This window comes from Archocentrus centrarchus, chromosome 23 (assembly GCF_007364275.1).
Source record: "Archocentrus centrarchus isolate MPI-CPG fArcCen1 chromosome 23, fArcCen1, whole genome shotgun sequence".
In the NCBI taxonomy this organism is placed as follows: domain Eukaryota; kingdom Metazoa; phylum Chordata; class Actinopteri; order Cichliformes; family Cichlidae; genus Archocentrus; species Archocentrus centrarchus.
This window is the reverse complement of record NC_044368.1, coordinates 23727987-23755255: the sequence shown is the minus strand read 5'-3', so window position 1 is coordinate 23755255 and position 27269 is coordinate 23727987. Positions and strand designations below refer to the sequence as shown.

Sequence of the window (27269 nt, the reverse complement as noted above, 5' to 3'; positions counted from 1 at the left end):
ACACATTTTTGCCCAGAGAACTTTTTCGGACCATTTTCTGCAAACCCTGGAAAGGGCTGTGCAGAGAAAACTAAGCAGATCAGCAGTTTCTGAAACAGCTCTTTTGCACAACCATGCCACTTTCAGAGTCAATTAAATCACCTTTTATTGCCATTTTGATGCACGAATTGAACTTCATTTGGTCGTGAGGACGAACCTTCAGGAATGGCCAAACTACTATCTAATGCATGAGTAACATTTATGTAAACTAGCTTCGAGTTTTGCACCATATATACAATAGCTGTATGATTTTCATTCATGCTACAGTGTGATCTGATTCACAGGTCTTCATTATCAAGTGCTTGGGGCCAGCTCTGCTTCCATTCATGCTTTATGAAAACAACAACAAAAAAAACTCCAATTTTACTTTTCTTCACTTTCTCCTTTTATGCTGCCACCTGCTGACTGCTGCAGAGAATGAACTGAAGCATGACACGACATTAAAGAATGTAAAAACACGATAAAATGCATGACAAATAATAATTTAGGCATTTACATAAATGTTACCAAAATACCTTCTCTGACATATTTAATAAACAGTTTTTTAGCTTCATTTCAGAGCGACTCTTTTTCTTTCTTCAGGACACCTTTTGCTTGATTTCAGTTTTCAGCTGACAAATAATCAGTCATGCTCATCCTTTCAACTGAATTAACAAAAGAACGATACTTTTATTGCATAGTAATCAGTTCTCTGGAGTCTCGAGTTGCAGATAAATAGCTGTAATGTTGAAATGTGGTTTCTACTGAGCTCCCGTCCCGTCCCTTCCCATCATTTGACAAAGTCATCTCTTTCTTTTTTTGCTTTTAATCTGATCAATCATGGATTGTCTATTGAGTTAAAAATCAGTTGGTAAACAAACTTAACATCAGCTGTCTGTTGATCAGATTTGACATCACTGGTGCTAATAATGTCATCTTGCTTGTTTAGTTTCCAAATATTAATCATTTCTAAATAAATCTCCTCGTTCATTCTTTGGAAGTTCTGCTATGATGTGTCTTTCTTTCATGCAGAAATGGAGATCCCTGAGTAGGTAAAGTTCCCCATTCTAAGCTAAGTAAAAGTGTAGTAATGGCCACAAATACTGTATTTCCATTTATCTGTGTGTTGTCTTCCTGCAGAGGTTATTCAGGGTAATGAAAATCAAGAGGGGACGTATGACGCACAGCATTAACCTCTGTTTGATTACCAGTGACCCGATCATCTCAGACACTGACATCAATACTCCCATGCACGGTTAGCACCTGCATAAAAGGTTTTTCAAAAATAGAACAAGTGCCGGCTTTTGCTGATGAATCCAAAAACGACGCAGCCATTATCCCCCAAACACTCTGACGGTGAATGGGGATCGTGTCAAGATCTGTCGATTGCCTCACCACAAATGGCACTGCGACTGCAATCTGCTGCGGGGTTGTTTATCGCTGCAGTAATGATGGTTGATGAATGTTTTGATGGAATTTTAGATCTGATTCACGGCCTGGTGACCACATTAATCTCTGGCATTAAAGGTACAGTTGTGTTTCAGTATAAACAAGAAGGTTGCTGTGCCACCAGAATTCAAAACAAAAGGCTTTAACCTCCTCTCACTACTAAATTGATTTTCCAGGGTCTCATTTCGATAACTATATCAATTAAAATTATAAATTTTTCCTATACTGAAAGTGTCATTTTTTTAAAAACGCAAATTTATACAATCTTTTCATTTCTCCAAGTAAAAGACTAAAAATCTCTTCTTTAAGAGAGACCTGGCCAAGAGGGCAGCACAAAAAAATGGAAAATCTGTGGGCATACAAAGACAGCCACTTACAGTGTGGTCAGAAGTTTTACATTCACTCATCATGTGCATGAATGTCAGGGTAATTTGGGGCTTTTAACTGTTTTTTTTTTCAGGGTGGAATGATTGTTCAGCATACATTTTTAATGACTTTAAAAAACAAGAATTGGGTGCACAGGTTTAAATTTATTTTGCATTTCCTCTAATTCACACATTCAGGAGTATACATACAGTCTGAAATATATACAGTACATATGATACAGCCCCACTAATGTTTGCCTAAATGTCCCTTAGACCAGACGCTTTTGGTAGCCATCAACAAGCTTCTTGGGTAGATATTTGACCACTTTTCTTAGCAGAATTGGTTAGAGCTCATTTAAATTGGTTGGTTTTCTACAGTAGCACACACCTGGCTTAGTCAACAAATTTTCTGTAGGGTTGAGATCAGGCCAGTCCAGAAGTAAATGTTAGCTTGCTTTATTTATTCCAAAACCAGTTTTAATGTGTGTCCTGTTGGAACACCCTTCATTATTCCATCCACTTTGTGCAACGTACCAGTACCAGTGGCAACAGAACAGCCTCTCACCCTTTGACAGCTGGGCTAGGCTGCTGGAGGCTATCCCAGCTGTCATGAGGTAGGGTACACCCTAGACAGGCCGCCAGCCTGTCACAGGGCCAACACAGGGAGACAGACAACCATCACACTCACATTCCCACCTGTTTGCAATTTAGAATCACCAATTAACCCAGCCCCACGAGCTGCATGTCTTTGGACTGTGGGAGTAAATGAATTAGAGTGGAGACTGCGAGCCAGGCCTTCTCTCCAACATCACTGTTGGACCTCACAAATGCACTAATGGAAAAATAGTCAAAAAATCCCATAAATACTTCTAAACCTTGTGGAAAGCCTTCCCAGAATAGTTGAAACTGTTATATCTTGCAAAGGGTGGGCCGACATCATATTAAACCCTATAGATTAAGACTGGGATGTTACTCAAGTTCATATACATGCGAAGGCAGACGAGCAAATACTTTTGGCAATATAGTGCAAGTACAGCGAATTAACAACTGCAAGCCTCACGGATACAAGGATACCTTTCGGTTCTCAGAAATTATTCATGGTTCTTAAAAACATTAGGTGTCACAAACACATGGATTAATTTAAATATCTGAGTTCTTGGTGTATGCCAGGGATTCTCAAACCCAGGCCTCATGGCCCGGTGTCCTGCAGGTTTTAGATGTGTCCCTGATCCAACACACCTGAATCAAATGGCTGAATTACCTCCTCAGTTCTCCAGAGTCCTGCTAATGACTTCTATATTTGATTCAGGTGTGTTGAAGCAGTGACACATCTAAAACCTGCAGGACATCGGGCCACCAGGCCTGGATTTGAGAACCACTGGTGTACGTGTTTGGAAATTATGTTCGCGAAAGTTTTCCTGCTGCTTGCCGTCGCTTCACATAAACACGGAAGTTAGATTAGTGTGGTGGTGTTGCATTCGGAAACAACACAAAAGTCGGAATTTATCATCTCCACCAGGACATAAAATATAATTATAATTCCAATATATAAAATATATATAAAATATAATTTCTTAACTCATACTTCCACCTTATTCGTTAAATACGTACAAAATAGAAACCTAAAAGTAACAAAAGTTTATCTATTTATTTATCTAAATCTATTACATTTGCACGAACGTCCAAATGTAATAGATTTGTAATAGATTGTAATAGATTTGCTTTTAAGGCGTTTTCACTCAACGTCAGTGAAAACGCCTTAAAAGCCGTCACTCGCTTTACTTCACGTACATTGTTTGATATTAGTAAAAGATTCGACGCGCAGAGGTCGTAAATGATGTTTCAAGACAAAACTTCCCATTTCCGAGGCGTTTCAAACGCAGCGTCAGTCGCATGTGTGCTAAAGCATCTTAGCATTCTCGAGAATAAGTTTTTGATAGTATTCAGACATTTTAGCCTCTAGCTATTTAAGCCTAATGTGTACAGACGTCTCCACGTTATGCAGGAAAAGGAGAGTCCAATAAACCTTATGACTGTTAAACCCCGTTTAGGCGTCTTGAAAATGCTACTGTTCTAGTGTTAGCTAGGTTCCCTTAGCTTATCCTTTCAGAAGAATGGAAAATAAAAAAGAGAAAACGTTTGAGTTTGTGGTCGTGGGGGGCGGCATCGCAGGCGTGACGTGTGTTGAGCAGGTGAAATGGGATGAGCGACATGTAAAACCTTTGCTAGGACAATGCGTGTGCCATGTAGCTACTTAACGTACATCTTAATCTACATTGACAGCTGTCGTCCCAGATTCCGTCCGCTGACGTGGCTCTGATTACTGCAGGTCCCCACATCAAGGCAGTGACCAACTACAGACAGGTCAGAAGGACGGTGATGACAGTGGTGGTGGCTCAGTGGGAGCTTCAGCTCTGACAGAGTTGTCGATTTGTTCTCACAGACTCCCACGTTACAAATGCAAAATGATCGTCAATAATAATAATAATAACAGTAATATATTATGATTCACATATAAGCTACCTTTAAAAGACATAGTATGTGTATCGTGCACACTGCATGTCCTTGTTCGTGTTTGGCAATCAGTACTCTGGCTTATCAGTTCTCTGAATGGGATTTAACACTGCAATTGTCCTCCTCTGAAAGGTGGCCAGGACACTGGAAGAGTTTGATGTGGAGGAGCGACCATCCAGTGTTCTGGAGGAAAAATTCCCTAACCTGACTATCATCCGTTCTGCTCTCAAATCCCTCCACACAAAGTCACATGTAAGGAGCTGCTTGGCTGCATGTAGGATGCATATGTGATTATAACAGTGGAAACAGCGATTTCATGAAAGAGATCTTTACACTTTTTGGTGACTGTTATCTATTGCCACCTTGTGGACATGTGGTGGGCAGGCTCAGCTGTGGTAGAACAGTGAATCTGCCCTCCCACAGTTCAGAACAATCTCATGAAAACAAATGATCGACATAATTGTCAAGTGACAGCAATCATCATGTCAAATACAGCATTTTCCATCTTATGCATCACAATTTGTTAAAAATGCTATTTGAAATATAAATATTACTCTACATTCTTAAAGTCTGCTTGCTATGAATTTGCTGCCTTCCATGAAGCACTTTGTAATGGGTTTAGAAACACGTCCGGCAAATAAAGATAATTAGCCAAATTAAAATGATCAAAGTGAAGTGAAGGCTGTAGTGTAATTCAGTCTGTACTGGTTATGCCTTCAGTTTGGGCATCAGCTTTTAGGATTATCAATAATTCATTTGACTTCAGTTGTGCTGAAAGCTTTAGTAAAAGGAAGCGTTAAAGTGGATCATCTCTTTGCTGGAAGAGAAAATCTGAGTAGAAAGAACTGTTGACTGTTGTTCTTTGTTTGGAGGTAATAAAGTGATCCACCTTATACAACCTGATAAGAACTCATAGGGTGAAGTATTAAGGATATGCTTTGTCTTGTTCATCTTCAGTACATTGTGCACAGATGTTACAGACCCATATCAGCAACATTTGTGCTTACATTAATTGGTAGTCCAGTGTTACTGCTGCCAGATTCTGAGAATTCTTTTCTTGACCTCGTAATGTTTTTCCATCACCATCAAGGAGATTATTTTTAGTTTATCCGGATGAAGGAATGATAAGCTTTTGCAGTTGCAAGCCGTCCATCCATCTGAATTGCTATTCCTCCTGGAGTATTGGTCAGATTTGGATCTTCACTCAACCTGTGCTCAAGGTCAGGGTAACATATGTCATTTTACAGTCAACAACCTGTGAGTTGTGATGGATCCTGAATCGGATGAGCTACTACGTCATTGATGTTCTAGTTTATTCTATCATTTATTCACAAGCCGTCATCACAGTGGATGGATCTGCATGTTTGATTTGGCAGATTTTTACGTGGGACGTGCCCTTCTGTTGCAACCCTCCTAGGGATTTGAGTCTCCTCCTGGTCTCGAACCAGGGATCTTTCACGCATTAGGCAAATGTGTTAACCCCTACGAGACGAAGAAGTTTAAAAGATCACTTTTATGTTTAAATCACACCCCTTGAGCTTTTAAAGAAACTGGGGGTATGGGGACAAGCAGTTAAAAGCTCATAATTAATCACTGTTTCCCTTTTAAATTCTTCTCTCCTAATCAGTGTGTGGAAACTGCAGATGGCCGGGTTTTTGGTTATAAGAAGCTGTGTATCTGCAGCGGTGCCAGACCCAAGCTGCTAACCCAGGACAACCCTTATGTGCTGGGGATCCGGGACACAGATAGCGCTCAGGTACAAGCCAAATCTTCTATATATTTGTGTAGCTAATGGCATTTAGGTCTGAAATTACTGAGGAAACGAACCTCATAAGACTTTCTCAGAGTAACACCAAAGAAAAAGAAAAACTTCTTGTATTTTGATATGTCTTGGGCTGTTTTATTTGTTCTTCTTCTATTCCTAGTTTTTTCCCCTACCCTATTAATGTGATGTCTGTGAATGATTGCATTTTAGTCATATCTAACAGTCAATAATCCAGGCGCGCTATTGGAAGATACAATATTTTTTTCTTTGTGTTTTTAAAGGAGTTTCAGAAGCGGCTATCCAAAGCTAAGAGGATTGTTATTGTTGGAAATGGAGGAATTGCCTTGGAATTAGTGTAAGTCTACTGCAACCAAAATGCCGTTTAAGCCCACAGTTATTCATGCTTTATTCAGTACTTGTGAACTTGGGTTCTTTAGGAATGAGGTGGAGGGCTGTGAGGTGATCTGGGCTGTGAAGGACAAGGCCATAGGAAACGCCTTTTTTGATGCCGGAGCGGCACAGTTCCTCATCCCGTCACTCGAGTCCGACAAACCCCAGGTAGCTGCCCCCTGTAAGAGGCCTCGCTTCACTACAGAGGAACCAGCCCCCGGAGCCTCACAGATCTTCACAGCAGGTTCTTCCTTTTCCTTCCTGTGCTACACAGGGGATCTCCGCCTGCTATTCTTTCCTTTAATACAAACAGAAGTATGCATGTGTTCGTATATCCTCAGATAGAAGCTCACAAGGGTACGGTCATGGTCCTACGGATTCTGGAAGTGCTCTGGGTCCAGACTGGCATGAAGGAATAGCTCTTCGAGGAGCAGAGCAGGTGCGACAGTGTGTGCTTGTTTGTTAGCTTAACCATGAAGGTCAGTTTATGAAGTTTGTGGGCAGTAGCTAAGCCTAATGGTCAGTTTTGACCTCTGGGTTCTCATGGGCTGTTTAAGAGTCTTGAAAAAAAGTCCCTAAAATGTCTTATGTGCTCTGCTTCTGTAGATATCATGTTTTAAGATGTGTGATTAGTTTTGTAAACATGTAGGGCCATTAACCTAAAAGCATAGCTGCGGTTGCCTTCTACTGGCTCATTAGTAAATTTGTAGTATCAAAATCCTTCTCGAAGCTTGTCTTGCTGCTCAGTAGCTATATTGGCAACACATTTTATTTTGAAGCCCCTATCTAAATGAATTAGGAGAGAGCCAATAACCCTGAACTGCAAGCATAGAATCTCAAATATGATTAAACAAGGCTCAAAATGTTTTGCTAACCTTGCCTAAAATAAGGTTTAAAAAGCCCTTTCTCCCCAGGTTATACTTCTGCAGTGCATGTGCAAAGTTACATAACAGTACAAATGATGACATAAATGCCAGACTAATTCATTATGGAAACACGTCCAAAACAAGTTCAAAAGGATGCTTAACTACAATGACAAGTATGCCTGCCAGCACACAGCTGAAACTGTTATGCACACAGTTTGGAATGGACTGGCATTTAGATAGTGCTTTTCTAGTCACACTGACCACCAGGATCTTTTTAGTCTATGAGCCGCATTTAACCATATACTCATAAAGTGGTTTATTCTGTACATTTTATCTGACATTCCTGTCTTATGACTGTTGGAAGAACTGTCACAGGCCCATAGAGAACATGCAAATTCTCCATAGAAAGGCCCAGTGCTAACCACTGCAACCACTATGTGGCTGGCTCATGTGTTCCTGAGCTCAGCTGTTGATCTTTGGGGAATTGTCTCCTCAATATACAGTCATGGCTAAAAAGAACGTACACCCGCTGTCAATTTTAAGGTTTTACATATATGGATATACTATAATAAAAGGTTACTTAGTCCTCAGCTGGTTTTAAAATTAAGTTAAACAACCTGAGATGAACAGTAACACATGGCATATTACACTGTCATTATTTGTTTTATAAAAGTGAAGCCCAAACGCAAAATCAGTGTGAAAAACTAAGTGCACCCCATGATTCAGCAGCTTATAGAACCACTTTTAGCAGCAATAACTTCAAGTAATTGTTTTCTGTGTGACTGCTGAGAAGGCTGAGGTCTTTTGGAGTGCAGGGGACACTCCTGAAGACCTTCTATGACTCTGTGGTGGCATCAGCCATCTTCTATGCAGCAGTATGTTGGAGCAGCAGCTTGTCTACAGCTGAGAGGAAGAGGATAGACAAGCTCATCAGGAAAGCCAGCTCTGTCCTAGGATGTCCTCTCGACTCAGTGCAGGTGGTGGGAGACAGAAGGACTCTGACCAAAATAACATCACTGATGGACAAGGTCTCCCATCCCATGCATGAAACTGTTGCTGAGCTGGAGAGCTCCTTCAGTGACAGACTGCTGCATCCTAAATGCACAAAGGAGCGTTACCGCAGATCCTTCCTCCCAGCAGCTGTAAGACTTTATAACCATCACTGCTCCCAACAAAAACCACAATAGCCTACACAATGTAGGATAATATATAATATACTGTAAATAGTCCGGCACATCATGCACATTGTATATAGTGTTATTATTATTATTAGTAGTATTAAGGTTAATATTGTTTGTTGATTTTATATATATTCTTTTCTTAATAGTGTGAATTATTATATCTTTATTTATATTTATAATAACTGCGGCTGCTGTTACACCCAAATTTCCCCTCTGTGGGACAATAAAGGCTGTTTCTTCTTCTTCTTCTTCTTCAATCAGTCTCTCACATTGTTGTGGAGGAACCCACAATGTTCTACAATGTTGTGTCAATTCATTGAGGTTTGCGGGTATTCGTTTATCCACAGCTCTCTTCAGGACCTGCCGAGGTATTTTATTTGGGTTGAGGTCTGGGCCTTTGCAGCACTTTGATTCTTTTCTCTTTCAGCCATTCTGTTGGTGATTTCCTGTTGTGCTTGGGATCATTGATCTGTTGCATGATCCAGTTTTATTTCTCAGACAGATGGCCTCACATGTGACTCTAGAATACTTTGGTTTACAGAGCAGTTCACACTCTACTCAATGACTGCAAGGTGCCCACATCCTGTGGCTGCAAACCAAACCCAAATCATCACCCCTCCACCTCTGAGCCTGACAGTTGGTATGAGGTGTTTAGGCTGCTATGCTGCATTTGGTTTTATTTTGCTGTGCATTATGGCCAAACATCTCCACTTTGGGCTCCTCTGTCCAAAGGACAGAGGATCAGATGCAACTTTGCAAACCTAAGCTGTGCTGCCATGTTTTTGTTTTGTTTTTTTTTAGAGGGAAGGGGCTTTCTCCTGGCAACTCTACCACCAGTCTTATTGTCATGAACTTTAACATTTAACATGCTAACTGAGGCCTGTAGAGTCTGATATGGAGCTCTTTTTTTTTTTTTTTTTGTAGTTTCTCTGAGCGTTGCACAGTCTGACCTTTTGGTGAATTTGCTGGGATATTTACTCTTGGAAAGATTGGCAACAGTCTTGAATGTTTTACATTTGTGAATAATCTTATTCACTAAAAAAATGATGGACTTGCAACAGTTGCATTTTTAAGATCATTGCTGGTGTCTATCCGCCTTGGCATTCTGCTACTTACCTTTCCTATGGACGCAGTAAGGGTGTACTTAGTTTTTCACACACTGCTTCTGTATTTTGGCTTTGTTTTTGTTAAAAAAATAATGATATGGTGTGATATGTCATATTTTGTAGCTGTATTTACCTAATTCTAAGGACCAGATGATTTTTTATTATGTCTTCATACATAAAACCTTAGAGGGTTTCTTTTTTACCGTGACTGTACAATGTCTCTGATAGTTGCATCTAGGAGGCCCTTGATTTATCACAGGTGATGTAAAGGTTGATGTTTGTTGCTAAGTTCAGAAATGGGAAAGTGCAAAAATTTCCCACTTTAGCACATAGTGGGAAATTTTTGCACTTTCCCATGACCATAATGTAGTTTTCATATATTTAGTAGTTATGGACTGTTTATAAAAGCCTGAGTATAGCACACCATTTCAACATCCTCTTGTTCTGACAAGTCTCCTCACATTGTTGGTGTGTGCTCAGGTGTCCCGCAGAGTTTCAGTGGAGTACCAGTGTGAAGTGGACAAGATCTTCACTTCCGAGGAGCTTCACAAATCCCCACAGCAAACACTAAGAGCTGAGTGTGGTGAGGATTAAATTTGCAGCTTGGTGTTGCCCTCGAACCAGCCTCCATTCTTGCTCCCTTTTTTCCCCCCTCTGCACTTTTCCATTCCTCAAGCTTTTCTTCTGTCTCAGTAGGAGAGTGGCCAGTTTATGTCCAGCTGACCAATGGCAAGACATTTGGCTGCGATTTTGTTGTCAGCGCCACAGGTGTCATTCCAAACACTGAGCCGTTTCTCCAAGGCAACACTGTAAGAAAACTCATCCATATGCAAAGTGGAAATTCTTAGTGACTCTGCCACAGCTTTGGGGATCTTCAGGGTTTGGGAACGTTGTTGTTTTGCATTAGTAGTAAATGCTTTCCTGCTGTTTGTCATTCATCATACAGTCATGTGTCTGGCCAACTGCTGACAAGATGTGCCAGTGCCATGTCAGATTTTACCAAAAGTTATCGGACTGCACACAATTTCATGACTGTCTCTATTGTGCTACATGAGATAACCAAGCTAATAGTACACAGCCTACCTCTTCTCATGTCTCCTCGCATTTATGCCATGTTCAGTGTTCTGCAAGGCAAATTGCATGCGATCTAGTTGGACCACTTATCTGCTTTTGTTAGTGGAAATGTGGTTTTAATGCCTCTAGATGTCAGTAAAGGATAGATGAGCTTTTTCATTGCTCTGGTTTTCGGCCTGTGGAAAGTTACTGGATTTCCAGCAAAATGCTGCTGCGCCAGCGTTGGTGTAAAGTCTACAGCAAACAAGCTGATTTACTTATTTGCACTGTTTATTGTGTGACGTTCATGACCTCTCTTTGTGATCAGAAGTCATACGTTCCTTTTTAATGGTGTCGATCGTCACTCTCTGTATGTGAAAGTTTTCCTTGGCAAATGATGGCGGCCTACAAGTAGATGATCATATGATGACATCAGAGCCAGACGTGTACGCTGCAGGTGACGTGTGCACTGCATGCTGGGAGCACAGCCCTCTGTGGCAGCAGGTAAACAGACATTCAATTAAACTGTATAGTGTAGTATTTTTGAACTTTGAACATTACATGCTTTGGAATAATTTAAGTAATCCTGTGCAATAAAACAATGTAACATGTGCTCCCCCCTTTTTGCCTTCTAACATATTTTACTCATTCTCTGTGTGTAGTGTTATATTTCCACTGTAATATATATTTGAATCTCACGCTGTGTGTGTGTGTGTGTTGTGTACAGATGCGTTTGTGGACACAAGCCCGTCAGATGGGCTGGTATGCAGGCCGCTGTATGGCAGCACAGATCCTGTCAGAAACAGTGCAGCTGGATTTCTGCTTTGAACTCTTCTCACATATTACCAGATTCTTCAACTACAAGGTAAGCAATGTTTCACTACAAGGTAGCAAAGTTATTCAAACGATAACCAATGAGTTAAACATCAACTGTTTAAAGTATAACTGTTTTCATTACTTTGAAGGTCATTTCACAAGGCTGCCTGGTTTTTGCCTCAAGGTTGATTCATGGCGCCTGTTTAAATAACATTTCTCCTTCTGCTTCCAAAGGTGGTCCTACTGGGAAAATTTAATGGTCAAGGCCTTGGGCCAGACCATGAGCTGCTGGTGCGCTGCACCAAAGGCCAGGAGTATGTCAAGGTGAAACTACAGAGAATAATGATATGATGATTGTAAATGGTCTGGTACTTACAGTGCTGTGAAAAAGTATTTGCCCCTTCTTGATTTATTTTCTCTTTCTCTTTTTTTATTTTTTTTTGCGTATTTGTCACAATTAAATGTTTACGATCATCAAGCAAATTTCAGTATTAGACAAAGATAACCCGAGTAAATACAAAATGCAGTTTTTAAATGGTTTAAATTATTAAAGGAAAAAAGCTATCCAAACCTGGCCCTGTGTGAAAAAGTAATTGCCCCCTGCTGGTCAATCAAGTATTAACTGTGATTGACCTTTTTTTTTTTTGTTAGCGCTACTCCTCTGTCATTTATATTTGAAATATTCTGAAACTTGGCTCAAATACTCTTTGGGTAAGGCTCTACAAGACAGGGGAGATGGATTTTTTTATTTTTATTTTTAAAATTTTGGAGAAATACTGTACATCGATGTTTACCTTTTCACCCATATTCCTCCCTTACTACAATTAGTCCCTAATTCTGCAGATGAAACTCTGTTTTTTATGTTTGTTTGTATGTTTTGTATGTTTGTATGTTTGTATGTATGTTTTTTGTTTGGGGGGGGGATTTTCAAAAAATACTGTAGATTGACATTTAACTTCAGTGGCTACTCCTCCCTTATTTTGTCAGGCAGTTCTTCTGAAACTTGGTATGTGTATTCAAAGATGTACAGAATGTTCCAAGCAGATTTTCAGTACGAGTCCTGTTACATCTGCATAAACTAACACAGTGTTTCATAACATCATACCAACAGTCAAACATGGTGTTGGTAGTGTGATGGTCTGGAGCTGCTTTGCTGCTGCAGGACTTGGACAAATTGCCATAATTGATGGAACCATGAATTCTGCTCTCTACCAGAAAATGCTGAAGGAGAATGGCTCTGAATGGCTCACAAAAGCCAAATCAAAATGAAGCTTTTGGAGTGGTCTGGTCAAATCCAGACTTAAATCTGATTGAGATGCTTTGGCATGACCTTAAACAGGCCGTTCATGCTGGATAACTTTCCAGTGTGGGTGCATTAAAACAATTTCGCAAAGAAGAGGGGCCCCAAATCCCTCCACAGAGATGTGAGAGCCTCATTGACAGTTATCACAAACACCTGATTGCAGTTCTTGCTGCCAAGGGCAGCACAACCAGTTATTAGGTGTAGAGGGCAATTACTTTTTCACACAGGGTCAGGTAGGTTTGCATAGCTTTTCCCCTTAATATATGAAATCATCATTTAAAAACCACATTTTGTATTTCCTCAGGTTAAATTTGTCTAATGTTAAAATGAGGTTGATGATCGGAAGCATGTACAGTAAGTGTGACAAATATGCAAAAAATAAGAAATCAGGAAGTGGGCAAATACATTTTGCACAGCACTATAGCTTCTTCAGACTCCAAAAGGAAAAATCAGAAGGTTAATCTGGAGTCCACAAATCAGTCGGTGACATCAGAGTGGCTATGTCTGTCTTTTATATTCAGTCTCTGGCCAGTATTTTACCCAGAGAAAATTTCATGCCGATTAAATTTTTGTTCCAGGTGATTCTCAGTGGAGGGAGGATGGTAGGAGCCGTGCTTATTGGAGAAACAGATCTAGAAGAGACTTTTGAGAACCTGATGCTCAACCAGATGGATCTGACGCCATATGGAGAAGAACTGCTCAACCCCAACATTGACATAGAAGATTACTTCGACTGAGCTCTGCTGGAGAGTTTGAACAATGACAATTAGCTGTCTGAAACAGAGATTATATTTGCAATTGTAAATGAAATTTTTGCTTTAAAATTAAAGTCTTTTCAAAACTGCATGTACTAAATGGATGGTTGAATTATGTGTTAAAAAATATATATTGTTTAGAAGTAATGTACTATACTGTGCAAAAGTCTTGAGCCATCCCTCATTTCTTCATATTTTCCTTGGGAAATGGTTTCAGTGATTTATTGAAACATTGGATTATTGAAACATTTGGATGTTTGTACAGTTTTACACAGCAATGCATATCCATCACTTTATCATTGTGGTTTAAACTAATTATATAGACTTAAATCAGATACATCCTGAGGTATAACTTACTGAAGGTAGTATGAGTGAAAATCATAGTAACACTCACTTGACCCATTGATTTTAATAGGCAAACACATTCCACTTGAGAATGAAAAGGGAAATGTGTTTGTTTCCATGCTGCCTTAGTAACTCCTGATCAAATTTCAGCCTGAACAGTAACCAGAGCTCCTCCCAGGCCTCAGCAACAATCTACATTGTGCTGTCCATTGTTACTGGATATGTTGCTTTTGGGATATTGCTATTTGAAAACACTCCACATGACTGCTTTTGAAAGGACAAGAAACACTGACAGTGAAAAGAGTCATGATCATAGTGATTATTTAAAAATGACTAGCGCACCTACCCACTTCCTCTTTGCATGTTTGCGTGTGGGCTTGCGTTTGTACGCCAGTGGCTTACCAACCAGAACCTGCCCAGATTGATTTATGTGCAAAGTTGATTTGGCAATCTTGTGTACCAACTGGGCTTTGTGTAAAGTGATTAGAAATGTGCATATAAAGCAGCAACAACAGATTTGCACTAGAAAATGATATCCATGTGTTTTTAGTAAAGAAATATGAGCATCAAACTCCCCTGCTGCTGCTAAGGTTTCTTTGGGCAAGATGACAGGCTCCAGTTTTGGTCAGTGGGAGTTGCCCAGTGACCAGCTTTCCCTGGTGTACCTGCACAGGTGGGAAACAGGGAATTGTTTACAGGGTGAGTCAACACTGCCTGCAGCAACACATAAATCAAGGTAAAGTCCTTGTTTATATAGAAACTGCTAGAGCAGAGGGTAAGACTGACATTGATTGCCATTGTAGACAAATTGTTACTAACCTACTGAGATCAGGGTTAAATATCAGGGTACATGTATTCAATTCACTTTTTTAAATGCAAAGATGAAAATGCACTGTCGGCGATGCCCTCGATATATATATAACGGATTTAAACTGTTTAATACTGGCTGAGTGGCTTCATCAATACAGAGCGGGATTAAAGTTAAGTAGCTTTAGCCTCTCTTTGTTAGCCTAACTTAGAGGTTTGACATGCAGCTTTGCCATCTAAGCGCAGACATGACAGACGCGTCACGCCAGGGGATTTCATTCAAGTAGCTTGCGGATGTGACGACAGCAATATATAGCGGCTCACGTATGGAGAAGTGTGCGTTTGTGTGCGACACCGGGGAGCGCCGCCGTGAAGTAAAACCAAGTATTTCGAGCGATTTTTTTAGATTAATATTGTTTTCATCTGGAAAGTGTGTTTATTTTGTTTGCATCGAGTTTCAAGCATTTAATTAACATAATTTTGGGGTTTTTTTGATGAGAGGGAAGTCATTTTAACAAATTAAGCTCCGCCGAAGCATGCGCTTCTAGTGAGTCATTCGATTTTTCTCAGATGGGCGGGGCTTTGTGAGAGGCGTTGTCGCACACGAAGGACTCCAGGATTATATACTCGCCGCCAGCCTTCTAGCATTTTCATTCGTTGCGCATTTGAAAGCTGATAGCTGTGCTGCAGTTTAAGAACAGTAAAAGCAATAAAACGTCTCAAGAAATCTCTACTCCGCTATGGCCAGCTACATCCACGTACCCGACGAGGCCCCCGTTGTGCCCAAAATAGATGTGACAGTTGAGGAGAACGACTACAGACCGGGTGCGCTGAAGCTGATGGAGGAACTGAGACCAAGCTGGAGGCCGTCCGAAATCAAAATGAAGGTGCGGTTTTATTTATTTTTACTTTTATTGCATGTCGCCTGGTTTTATCGGGTTTTACCGTGGCTTGTAATTTCCCCGTGTATTAAGTATTTATGACTTTACTGTTAGCATTTTTTCCGTTTTAGCGATTAAGGTGTTAACCATTAAAAAAAAAAATCTCCATCCCAGAGCTCATGTGAGGCCATACTGTCATTTTAATGATGCTACAGGACATGTTCATTTCACTAGACAGATGACAGAGAGTGTCCTTGAGCTGGTTAAACCCCGGTGACACTGAGCTAATTTACCGCAGTCAATGTTTTACCTTTGTAAATGAGTCAGCTCGGGCCTCGTCTCGGTTTCCTTTCTGCGCAGCCTTCAAACCGAGGCATACCCGCTCATTTATGGGACGAGTGTTAAAAGCGCCAAATTCGAGATAACTTTATAGATTTGAGAAGCTACTTGTGTACAAGAAATGTTAGAAAGCTTTGTTTTGTTTATTTTTTAGCCACCTGTTGTAAAGATCGGGAAGAAATACAGACCTCAAACGCACCATGACTGCACTTTACATAAGTGGCTTGATCTAATCTTATATGAGTGCAAATTGATTACATTGCACCACAGGATCCCAGTGTGACATGTAACACGCCCATAAAGTTGTATTTTTCCGCTCCACTATCAAAGTGGGGGTGTGGCTCTGCTGGGCATTTAGACTGAGGATTAAAGCTGGTCAGGTGCCCCGCCGTCCTTTCCTTTTATTATTCATCAGCGAGAGCAAAGTAGGAAGTCAGCAAATGCCAGCCATTGCTATCTCATGCAAAATAAAATTCCTGACAGTCCTGCCATTCTCAGTCAATCCCAGATGAAGTGAACAATTAGAGTTGGTATGCTTGTATGCCCAACTCTCAGAAATGTTCAGACATCAAGTTTAAATCAGCCAAACTGATGAAAAACACATTTTTGTGGCCTTCCACTCTCTCTTGCTTTAGGTTTCCAGCTCTGATGCCTCTCAAAGGTTATGTAACACAGTGTGGGTTTTCAGGCGTAGTATTTAAATAGCATCATGTGTATAGTCCCACTTCCTCTAATTGTAGGTGTTGAAGTTGGAGTTTTTGGATATATTTTCCTGATTAAGCTGTTCTCTGCTCTTGTCTCCATCTCATCGCAGTTTTTCACCGATGGCATAACCAATAAGCTGCTTGGCTGCTATGTGGGCACCGCCATGCAGGATGTAGTTCTGGTCCGTATTTACGGCAACAAAACCGAACTGCTGATTGACCGGGAAAACGAGGTGAAGAGTTTCAGAGTACTGCATGCGCACCGCTGTGCCCCGCGACTCTACTGTACCTTCAACAATGGTTTGTGCTATGAATTTCTGCAAGGCACTGCACTGGAGCCTGAGCACATTCGCAGCCAGCCTGTTTTCAGGTAAAACAAGCAAAAAAAAATGAGTCTTATAAAATAATAAAAATAAAGTTAAAATAATTTTGTAGTGCATTTGTATGTGGCTGCTTGCTGTTGTAATCCAAATCTTCTCCTTTTCCACCTTGCAGGCTCATTGCCAGGCAGCTGGCCAAGTACCACGCCATCCACGCCCATAACGGCTGGGTACCCCAGTCTGACCTGTGGCTGAAGATGGGCAAGTACTTCACGCTCATCCCCAAATACTTCAATGACCCTGAGCAGAATGCCAGGTGAGACCCAATAGTACATCAGAGTTTCAGTCTGTGGAGCTATGGAGCTGGCTGGCACTCAGTTTTTCATCATGCCCTTTATTTAAAGAAAAAAAAAAAAAAAAAACATGTTTCAAAGCCCAATTTAGTTTCACTGCTGCTGTCTGTAGAGGTAAAATGCGTTTCGTAATTGTTCGGCTCTTACAGGTGACTATGTAAATATCCACTTTTCATACACGACTCCCCTACAGATAACATGCAGATTCTGAATCCTTAAAAGAACAAAATGCCTCACAAAGCCAAAAAGGAAAATGTGAGTTAACAAAAAACAAAAGCATGGTATGAATTTAAAATGACTGATATTGCCAAATTTTATAACAATGCTGTTTTCTATTTTACTGTCCCTGAAGAAAAAATTAGCCTGTAATGAAAGTTGTTACATAATATATTATTTATTATGAACAGTTTTTTTTTAGACTTCAATAGAGCTGCCATTATGTATACTGGCACTTAAAAGGAATCCAGATTAAACAGTTGCTTTATGCGCTGTTGGTTTCTATGCAGGTCACGTAAATATTAATACTTTATGAAATACTCGACAGACTGTAAGGAGCCGTGGCATCTCGAGAGTCATGTATACTGAAGTTAAAAATAATTTGGCCGAATACTTAATAACCATGTGAACTGAATCTTCTCCTTTCCAATTTTTTCCCTGTTTTGCTCTCTTGCCACATCCTTCAAATAACATAAAAAAAAACGAATTAATTTAAAACACATGTATTTTAAGACTAGTCCCAAACAAGAAGTACAAAGTGAAAATATCTTTTAGTGTCTATTTTCTGTTCCTGCTCTTCTTGAGATTTCTGCTTACTGCAGCTTTAACAGTGACGCTGTGATAATAGGCTCTAATGTAACAGCATTAGTAGTGAAGAAGCTTTTAAAACAACAACCAATGGTGATAATCTTTTGGAGTTGTTTTGTTTTATTTATTTTTTGAATTCCTGTAATGATACTTAGCCTTCTTGGAAATATTTCTCTTCTGGCTCAGATTAGGTTTATGTGATTTATATACTCTATATTGCCAAAAGTATTCACTCGTCTGCCTTCAAGCGCATATGAACTTGAGTAACATCCCATTCTTAATCCATAGGGTTTAATATGATGTCGGCCCACCCTTTGCAGCTATAACAGCTTCAACTATTCTGTGAAGACATTCCACACGTTTAGGAGTGTTTATGGGAATTTTGGACCGTTCTTCCAGAAGCACATTTGTGAGGTCAGACACTGATGATGGATGAGAAGGCCTGGCTCACAGTCTCTGCTCTAATTCATCCCAAAGATAATCTATCGGGTTGAGGTCAGGACTCTGTGCAGGCCAGTCAAGTTCTTCCACACGAGACTCACTCCTAAACCTTGTGGAAAGCCTTCCCAGAAGAATTGAAGCTGTTATAGCTGCAAAGAGTGGTGGGCTGACACCCTATTAAACCCTATGGATTAATAATGGGATATTACTCAAGTATATATGCATGAAGGCAAACAAGCGAATACTTTTGGCAATATAGAGTAAGTAGAAATTTATATGTACCTACATCCTCCCTTTGCTTTCTAATGCCTCTAATTTTTTTGTCCCTGTTGTCTCCCGTACCTGTTTCTACCTCTACTTTCAGGTTCCTCATACTTACTCATCCACCTCCATCACTCATTCTGTTAGCAGTCTCAATAACCTACTCCTCAACATACTCACCTTCTTTGACTCTCTGCCCGTTTCAGGTTGAGCATGGAGGTTCCCAGCCTACAGTGCCTTGGAGAAGAACTGTTGTGGCTCCAGCAGAGCTTGTCTTTGCTTGGTTCACCTGTTGTTCTCTGCCACAACGACCTTCTCTGCAAAAACATCATCTATAACCAGAAGTCAGGTGAGTATTACATGATGTAGTTGCAAACATTTCTGTGTGAATGAACTGTCGTAGTGCGAACTACACTAGTCCCTACGCCCACGTAGGATTGCATTAAGTATATTATTTCAACCGTAGTCACATACCACACTCATTGTCAGTGTTTGCATTGGGTGGTAGCTGTAGAATTAGAACGGTCAGACAAGACAGTCCAGTTACTGGTGGGTTTTTCTGAGGCTCCAGATTGAATCTTAGTTGAAATACGGGCCCAATAATTTCTCCAAAATCACAGCTGTTGGGTAAAAAAGTTCTGCAAAGAGAAGCCTCTACTTGTTTGGATTTCATTCTGTTTTCTGAATTTGTCTGATCTGTCGTTCTAATTCTGTGCTGAAAACTAGGAATATAAATGTTATCAGCTTGAAACAGCAACATCATTGCATCATGCTACATGCATAGTCTCAGTGTTACTGGCAGCATATGTTTTTGGTGCTGTAGCAGTGTTGCCATTTTTTATTTTTTTTTTGGTATGAATGTGAACAAAACAGTCTTCAAGTAAACATACTTTTGCACTGAGCTACTTTAGTTATACCAGCCTATGAGTCCAGTGGATTTATGTGTGTGGGGAGGGGGGTGTTTAAGAGCTGTCAGCCCCCTCGTCGATCTGCGATGAGGGGTGAGACCCTTCTTACAGCTCCTTGTGTCTAGCCTTTCTCCCTTAGGAATAACAGCTGAGGCTGTGGCTGCCCTGCCCTGGGGAGGCAATGGAGAGAGACAGACCTCACACACTGTCGGTTCTGAGGGCCCTCGCGTAGTCTGCCCACTCCTCAGACTAATCTGGATGAGTTCATGGCAGCAGTAGGAGCCAAGTATCTACCTATCACCTTCCTTTTGCTACTTGGCCAACAGTTGTCCATCTGACATACTATTGTTGGGCTTCCTTCAGTGCTTGTTGTTACACAGCTCTTTTAATGGCTGGCCTTGCTGTAAGTAACTCTGAGCATCAGTTAAATGGATACATTTTAAAGCTACTTTCTGCTACTCTTAACAGTTTTTCACTAGAAAAGCTAGAAAGAAAAGGGTATGATGATACAATGTTCTATATTTCTTTTTCTGTAAACTAACCCCATGATAAGATCAATACTCAGTCAATCCAACTATAAGGGAAAATAAAAGGGCCACAGGTGCTTGGACCCTATTTCATCTGTACTACACCTCAGTTGATGTAAAATCAAGCCATCAAATGTGATTCAAGTGTAAATGTTTGGCTTTTATTCAAGAGGATTACAGTATGAGTTTAACTGAGAGCATTTGCTACTTAGTTACTTTATTTGACCACAATGTAGTTTTATAAAGTCATTACCACATATGCATTTCTCCTCTTAATAGATGCTCATTATTGCACTAAATGTATATTAATAAGCTGATAATGGCTGTCCGCAAATTCACTGCTTGTGGCTGAGTAACATGATGCAGTTATCAGCAGTTTAAGAAAACAACTGAGACTTTTTTTTTAAAGTAAAAATGGCCAGTTTTCACAACTTTTTGCAGATCTGGCTTTAGAAGCTGGAAAGTACCGATGTCTAAGTCATTGTTAGTAATTGTCTTTTCATGGGAATAGTTAACAGTAATGATTAAAATATATATATATATATATATCATCAGCCTTTCTTTAAAGCTAAACCAAGCTTGTGCAAAAACAAATTTCTATGAAGGTGTAGCCTCCTGCAGAACCTCATTAACACCTGTGGTTCTGCGCCTCAAACGAGCAAGGACAAAGTTTCAGTGCTTTCACTGACAGTGGCGTGCCTGTGCAAAGGTTAATGCATAGATTTCTCATATAGGCATGTACAAGTCTGGGCATGAAACCTGCGTGTGATTGCAGAATTGCAGAATCATATTTCAGGCTTCAATAAGTGATGAAAGACTGATATTTTTAATAGTACTCCTGAAAGTATTGGTAGATTGGGGGGGTGGGGGGGGGGGGGCAGGCAGGCAAAAAAGGAGCCCCAAAAGACCTCTAGTGTAATTGTATCTGCTTTAAACATCCAAACAAAACAAAATCACACTTTACAAATGACACCACAATAGACTGTGGGCACTTCAGCTCCAAGCCATCTTTATTGTATTTCTGACTGCGCCCACTCAAGCTGTCTGAGGTGTCGTTAAGTAAACGCACTTTCTGTCTTCCTGCACTTACAGCCTTTTGTTGAGTAGGCATAAAAAAGAAACTGAATGACTTCTCTGTCACCTCCTGTCACTTCTGTTCAGCTGTAGCTGTTGACTTGAAACCACTTGTCTGCTAGCACGACAGCTGAGAATCCACCACTTCCTGAATTGATAAACAAAAAGAGCTTGAAGTAGTCACTTTTTTTTAACTGTTTTCTAAAAATACTCTTAAGTTTAAAATGCACTTATAACAAAGACTATATTCCTTTTTTTTTTCCCCTACGTTCTCAGGATCATTTTAGTTTCCCTGCCCTTCTAGCTGTTGCTCAGATTTTTCGTTTTCAAAGAAAAATCACTTTACTGTGTCCCAAAGGCCACGAGATCTGCAGCTAACAGTAAGCCTCTTAGAGTGTCTGTCATTTGTAGAAGCACCAAGGGTGGAGGGGAGTGTTAGGAGAAGGGAAGTCAAGGGGTGGTGGTTGGGCTTGATGGAATGGGCGTGAGAGAAAGAATGGATAAAAGACAACTGTCAGTGAGAGAGTGAGCATGTGTGAAAGATGTTTGCCCCAACCTTTTCATCTGCTGCACAGGGGGGCTATAGCCACTGCCTGGAGGTGTTCAGTTGTGTCCCGCTAGGACCCACACGCCGGCTGGTAACCCACCTCAAAGTGTCTTTCTTTGTAGTCCAACACCAGCTCAAAATCTAATGTTCCATACACTAGGCAAAAATGTTCGCTAAAGTAAAACATAATAATAATTAAGAGTAGAGACATTTAATTAAAAGTACTGTTAAAACAATCTGTTTTTGTTCATGTCTCTGTAACTACTGGGCTTGTCAAAGTAAGTGTTTGCATTTTGACTTTCATGACTGGATGCTTCTGTCTTTGTTCATTGTCTGTGCAGTGAACTCACATTTTCAGCAGCCTGCAGACACACACAGCACCACACTCTTTGAATTTTACTCTCCACGCTCTTAACGTCCGATTCCAAATTACACAGGCAGGTAAATATATATATATATATATATATATATATATGGATATATGCTGCAAAGCTAGCCTTAAACTGGCTGTCTATAACTGAGGCTTTACCTGCAATTTTAAGGTGTGCGAGAGACCCGCAAACATCACGGGAGTTTCTCTAAAGTTTAAATGCTCGTCTGCCAGTTGTTTCTCCTCTTGATTATCCGGTGCTTTGTTTTCTGTAAGTCAACAAGTTCTAAGAGAGCATAAATCAAATAGTGTGTTGCTGTATGTTTGCTTTGGCTGCTCACTGTACCTGTCTGAACTTTGGTCTCTTTATATTTTATTATCTTTCTCCTTTTTATTCCTCGTGCTCTGTTTTTTTTTTTTTTTTTTCTTCGTCGTCTTTTCTGTCTTCAAAACATAACACTGACTCAGCTATTTTCCCTTTTACTCATTGTGTGTATCCAAACCAAATATTCTCTGAGAAGCAGGCTCTACTCCTTTTGCATGTGTTACACACGTGTCATACTTTGGACTCTTTTTCTGTTAATGTGTCTTTCCCGCCAGCGCTATTGCCTGTATTGTGGTTTCTTGAAAAAAGGGAGAAAAACATCCGTGAGCACATCTTAATGTCCTTTTTAATTTCATTAAAACTGTGTGCCTTTCTCGACACCTCTGCTACATTCAAAATGCAAACTCTTACTCATTGGCCCTAAAACTGGCTCACTAAACCAGCCAGTCCAGTTAGGAAGTCAGAAAGATAGAATATTACATGAAAAGCCTTGACATTGTGAGCTATCAGAGGGAAACTCAGCATAATCATTATTATGTCTGCCTCCTTGTGGCTTTGTCTAAATGATGATGCTTCTGTTTCCAGGAAATGTAAAGTTCATTGACTACGAGTATGCTGGGTACAATTACCAAGCCTATGATATTGGGAACCATTTCAATGAGTTTGCTGGTGAGTGTAACGTGAACCGCTTGAATATGTGAAAGTAATTGTGTGTACCTTTTTTATATTTGCTGCTCTGCTGTGGCATAGGTGCACAATATTTACAATAATTTTTGTTTTACAGGCCTGAATGAAGTGGACTATAGTCACTACCCTGAGCGGGACTTTCAGCTTCAGTGGCTCCGTTCCTATCTCGAGGCCTATAAGGAGCACAAGGGCCAAGGCAGTGCAGTCACTGACAGAGAGGTGGAGATTCTGTATGTCCAAGTAAACCAGTTTGCCCTGGTAAGTATTTGGAGTGCGTCTGACATGCAAAAGGGCTGCTCAGTGATTGATGGATGGACTGATAGGAAAAAGGAAAAAAATAAAAAGGCCACATCCTGGTTTGATAAGCAGGGGTGTGCCACATGTGTCGAAACACATGTGACTCATTAAAGGTTTTATCTCAATTATCTCATGCAGATAATCACTGTTAGCCAAATATTTGCTCTGTTACAGTAAAGCTGCACCTGTAATCAAATCTGCAATTACTCAGACCAAGATACAGTATGATAGGTTTATAGATCAGCTTCTGCCTATTTGTCAGTAAACTGCATTATTTACTAATATGCAGACACAGGAGCTCAAGCAGGAAACCATTTAGCTAGTAAACAAGCAACGGTGGTTTTATTTGTGTGTATTTTCCATGTTTCTTTATCCTTTCTGGGAGGAGTATTTTAGATACCATATCACCAGATTACTAGAAATCTGCGATATTATTGTTTCATTGAAATGTGAAGGATGGGCCACAAAATGGCACTTCATCTTGTATCTTTCATTACTTGCCGCTTATCAGAAAGCAAACTATGAAGAACTCAAACGCTCCTGGTCACCCACATTCATTCTCTGACTAGACGCAGATGTGCCTTGGGGGGGGTGAAGGCTGATGGGAAATGGCTGCCAGGTTTGCGTGCAGAACGAGCAAACTTGTTACTAAAAGTATGGAATTGGCATAAATATTTTAAAAAAGTTTATAGTATATATTTTACCCTTGATATACAGTGTACCCTGTGATGAAGGACAAATGTTACTCTGCTTGTTTTATAGTTGTTTTTACTTTATAACTTTTCCCCCAAACTCTCAAAATAAAGCATTAAAGTCAGACACTTGCAGGGCACAGTGCCGTCCTGAGGGCTTGTTTTGAGATGATTCTCCACGCTGCAAGCTGTTGGGTCAGTAAACACAGATAATAGAGTGGTGTAGGTAAAGAGAGTGCACAGAGATGTGGGCTGTAAACTGTGCTACCTGCTCTGAATATGGGGGTAGGATGTTGGCGACGTGTTCACCAGCAGCCGCTAAATGGGTGACACTCAGTGAGACTCACCATTGTCCCCTGAGGCACATTCTGCCCTGTTTACTCTAAACAGCAATAAAGAATGTAGAGAATGGGCAACTGAAGCAGTATCAACTGCTGTTTGCAGTTGTTGCCATTGGGCCCGCTCTAGTTTTGTATATACTTGTGTGCCATGTTGTGTAATTAGAAACGACATTTACTTTTAGACTGCGAGTACGTGGTAATCCTTTCTGTCTCCTTTGCGTCTAGGCATCTCATTTTTTCTGGGGTCTCTGGGCTCTGATTCAGGCCGAATTCTCCACCATCGACTTTGACTTCTTGGGGTATGTTGCCCATCTTGAAATAATATAACAAGCACCCTTCACTATGAGCTATTTCAGCAGATTTTTGTAACTTAATCACATGTATAAGAACAAAATGTTAAGCATCCACATGGATATTACAGCATGTTCTGATATTTTTGCACTGGCATCCACTGCAATGTGTCACATACATTTTTATCTTATTGCTGACAGTGTTATTCTGTGTGTGTGTGTCTGTACTTCCCATTCAGATATGCAGTCCTACGCTTTAACCAGTATTTCAAGATGAAACCAGAGGCGGCTGCACTCAACTTACCAGAACACAAGCTCGCGCCTCCCGCGCTATCATCTCCTCCTCCTCATTCTCAAACCTGGACCCCACCTCACGCGATGATGTCAGAGTGCCCTCTAGAGGTCTCTGTTGAGAAGAGCCAGACTGAGAGTCCAGTTTAGTTCATGAAGATCCCCTCTAAAGTCCTCATCCATAGACTGAATGTGCAGTGATAAGCACGGTTGATCAGGACAAAGCCCAGACTGTTAGTATGCGTGTGTGAAAGACAGATTTAAGACCTGTTACAATGTGAAGCCCACTTGGTTACGTTTATTTCAGTTATGCAAACAGCTTATTGTATTTATAAGGAGCTGTGCAAATGGCTCAGATCAGTGTAACGCAGAGGAGAAGAAGCATTATGTGATTCACAGCAAATGCACAGCAAACACCAGCATTTTTTCATTTATTTATTTTTTTAAGGATTGGCCAGACATTTATCTGAGACACTGTCCTCATGTACGCTAGGGCTGCAACGATTCATCGATTAAATCGATTCTAAAAATTTATCGACACAAATTTACTGTCGATGCTTCGTTTAAACTCTGCAGCGCTCAGCTGTCTCGGTGTAAGCGGCGCACCTCACTAGCATTAGCAGCATTAGTGCTGACGTTTTTTTTGTGGGTTTATTGGGGGCTGGCAAACCAACATAGAACTGCATTACCGCCACCTACTGGACTGGAGTGTGAATCACTCACGTATACACAAGCACACATTCTAAAAAGCTCTCCGTCGCTGCGATGGATTTCATTTAACACAGAGTGGATCATCACTAGAGTTGCCACCTGTCTCGTAAAATACAGAACCCCGTATGTTACGGGACTCCGTGGAATACGGCTCCGTAACATTACGGGACGGGTGGCAACTGTCGCTGACATGCATTTCCACGCCTCCACTGCTCTCTGTGTGTCTGTGTGTGTTGTGCTCGCTGAGAATTTCAGCTGCTATTTTTGTCTTTACTTCAGCTGTAGCTACCAGAACTGGTTTGCTAGCGAGCGCGGGCCATTAGCACTAGCGATGGTTCGGTACCGGAAGGCCCGCCCCCCAGGACCGAGGGGCTCCTTCAAAATATTTTTTATACTTTAATCCCTTATTAGTGACTAAATATAGACCTGCAGTAGAAACGTATTTTCGAGAATGCTTGTGAATACAAAGCATTACACCATTACTCACACATGCGCCATGGCTCCCGCCGCCACTAGTTTTTCAAAACACTCATAGCAGGCAGCGGTTTTAACTGCGCAAGCGCAAAGAGGCGAAGCTGTGACGGTGAGCTCAAGTAGTGAAAAAGGAAACGTTTTCCAGCGTCCAAAACAGCAGCTTTTTCTTTTAGTAACCACCATTAAATCTGTGAAACAGCTGGAGGTCCTTCATCAAGCACCTGATCAGCAAGTGTTAAGGTGAAGAAAAGAGAACTTTGTAGCTGCTCCATTCACCGCTGTTTGTTCACATGGCGAGAAACTGCATTACGGAAGTTAAAATATGCAGATAAACTGTTAATAAAAAAAAGTATTTCTTATCCGATTACTCGATTAATCGCTGGAATAATCGATAGAATACTCGATTACTAAAATAATCGTTTTATGCAGCCCTAATGTACGCGTTCATGGGGAAAACCCTTGAGAGCCAACCAAGTCACAGACCAAATTTATAACACTGAAGAAACACAAAGTCTGCTTTGTTTGCCGAAGAGCCAAGATTAATGGCAGCAAATGCTAACATGAAGGCCAGTCCTCTCCCTCAGTCTCACGTGATAGACACCACACCATATCAAAACACTTGTGGTATGTCTTGTGACTCTTGTTTTCACCATTATTTTTATTTATTTACTACCCCCCCCACCCCCCGTGTCCTGTCCATGCATGGGTGGAGCAGGAGAATAGCCATGCAGTAAGTGTTTTGTTTTATTAAGGTAGAAAACTTCAGGGAAGCAGCTTGTGTTTACCTCTAACCTCTTCCTTGAATTAGATCGTTGTAGATGACTGAAAAAGCCATTTGATTCGAGGGAGGTTCTCATTGTAATTTTAGTTTTGTTACTTTTCACACTCTGATTTTGTTA

At 40.6% G+C, this 27269-nt stretch overlaps 2 protein-coding genes across 3 annotated transcripts; both read left to right on the top strand.

Moving 5' to 3' along the window:
• Nucleotides 1–3699: 3699 nt before the first annotated feature.
• On the top strand, nucleotides 3700–13675 carry pyroxd1 (pyridine nucleotide-disulphide oxidoreductase domain 1). Of its 2 annotated transcripts, none has more exons than XM_030720665.1 (13): nucleotides 3700–4024; nucleotides 4116–4196; nucleotides 4479–4598; nucleotides 5974–6102; nucleotides 6393–6466; nucleotides 6549–6745; nucleotides 6843–6940; nucleotides 10135–10237; nucleotides 10348–10463; nucleotides 11089–11211; nucleotides 11435–11572; nucleotides 11758–11847; nucleotides 13405–13675. In XM_030720665.1, the coding sequence occupies exons 1-13, from the start codon at nucleotides 3947–3949 to the stop codon at nucleotides 13561–13563; spliced, it is 1506 nt and encodes a 501-aa protein (XP_030576525.1). In that variant the 5' UTR covers nucleotides 3700–3946; the 3' UTR covers nucleotides 13564–13675. The 2 variants fall into 2 exon arrangements, with proteins under 2 accessions (XP_030576525.1, XP_030576526.1); XM_030720666.1 differs by having other exon boundaries at nucleotides 10351–10463; nucleotides 13405–13672.
• Nucleotides 13676–15320: 1645 nt separating this feature from the next.
• etnk1 (ethanolamine kinase 1) lies at nucleotides 15321–25795 on the top strand. The gene is made up of 8 exons (XM_030720667.1): nucleotides 15321–15620; nucleotides 16768–17027; nucleotides 17153–17293; nucleotides 19043–19185; nucleotides 23173–23256; nucleotides 23372–23532; nucleotides 24830–24903; nucleotides 25134–25795. The coding sequence occupies exons 1-8, from the start codon at nucleotides 15474–15476 to the stop codon at nucleotides 25333–25335; spliced, it is 1212 nt and encodes a 403-aa protein (XP_030576527.1). The 5' UTR covers nucleotides 15321–15473; the 3' UTR covers nucleotides 25336–25795.
• The last annotated feature ends 1474 nt before the right edge of the window (nucleotides 25796–27269 follow it).

What these genes read in the sequence shown, in the direction of transcription:
- pyroxd1 (XM_030720665.1), top strand. Translation starts at nt 3,947, where the DNA reads ATGGAAAATAAAAAAGAGAAAACGTTTGAGTTTGTGGTCGTGGGGGGC. An exon ending in GGGACACAGATAGCGCTCAG is followed by an intron (nt 6,103 to 6,392) that starts GTACAAGCCAAA and finishes GTGTTTTTAAAG; the next exon opens with GAGTTTCAGAAGCGGCTATC. An exon ending in AACACTAAGAGCTGAGTGTG is followed by an intron (nt 10,238 to 10,347) that starts GTGAGGATTAAA and finishes CTTCTGTCTCAG; the next exon opens with TAGGAGAGTGGCCAGTTTAT.
- etnk1 (XM_030720667.1), top strand. Translation starts at nt 15,474, where the DNA reads ATGGCCAGCTACATCCACGTACCCGACGAGGCCCCCGTTGTGCCCAAA. An exon ending in CGCAGCCAGCCTGTTTTCAG is followed by an intron (nt 17,028 to 17,152) that starts GTAAAACAAGCA and finishes TCCACCTTGCAG; the next exon opens with GCTCATTGCCAGGCAGCTGG. An exon ending in GACCCTGAGCAGAATGCCAG is followed by an intron (nt 17,294 to 19,042) that starts GTGAGACCCAAT and finishes TGCCCGTTTCAG; the next exon opens with GTTGAGCATGGAGGTTCCCA.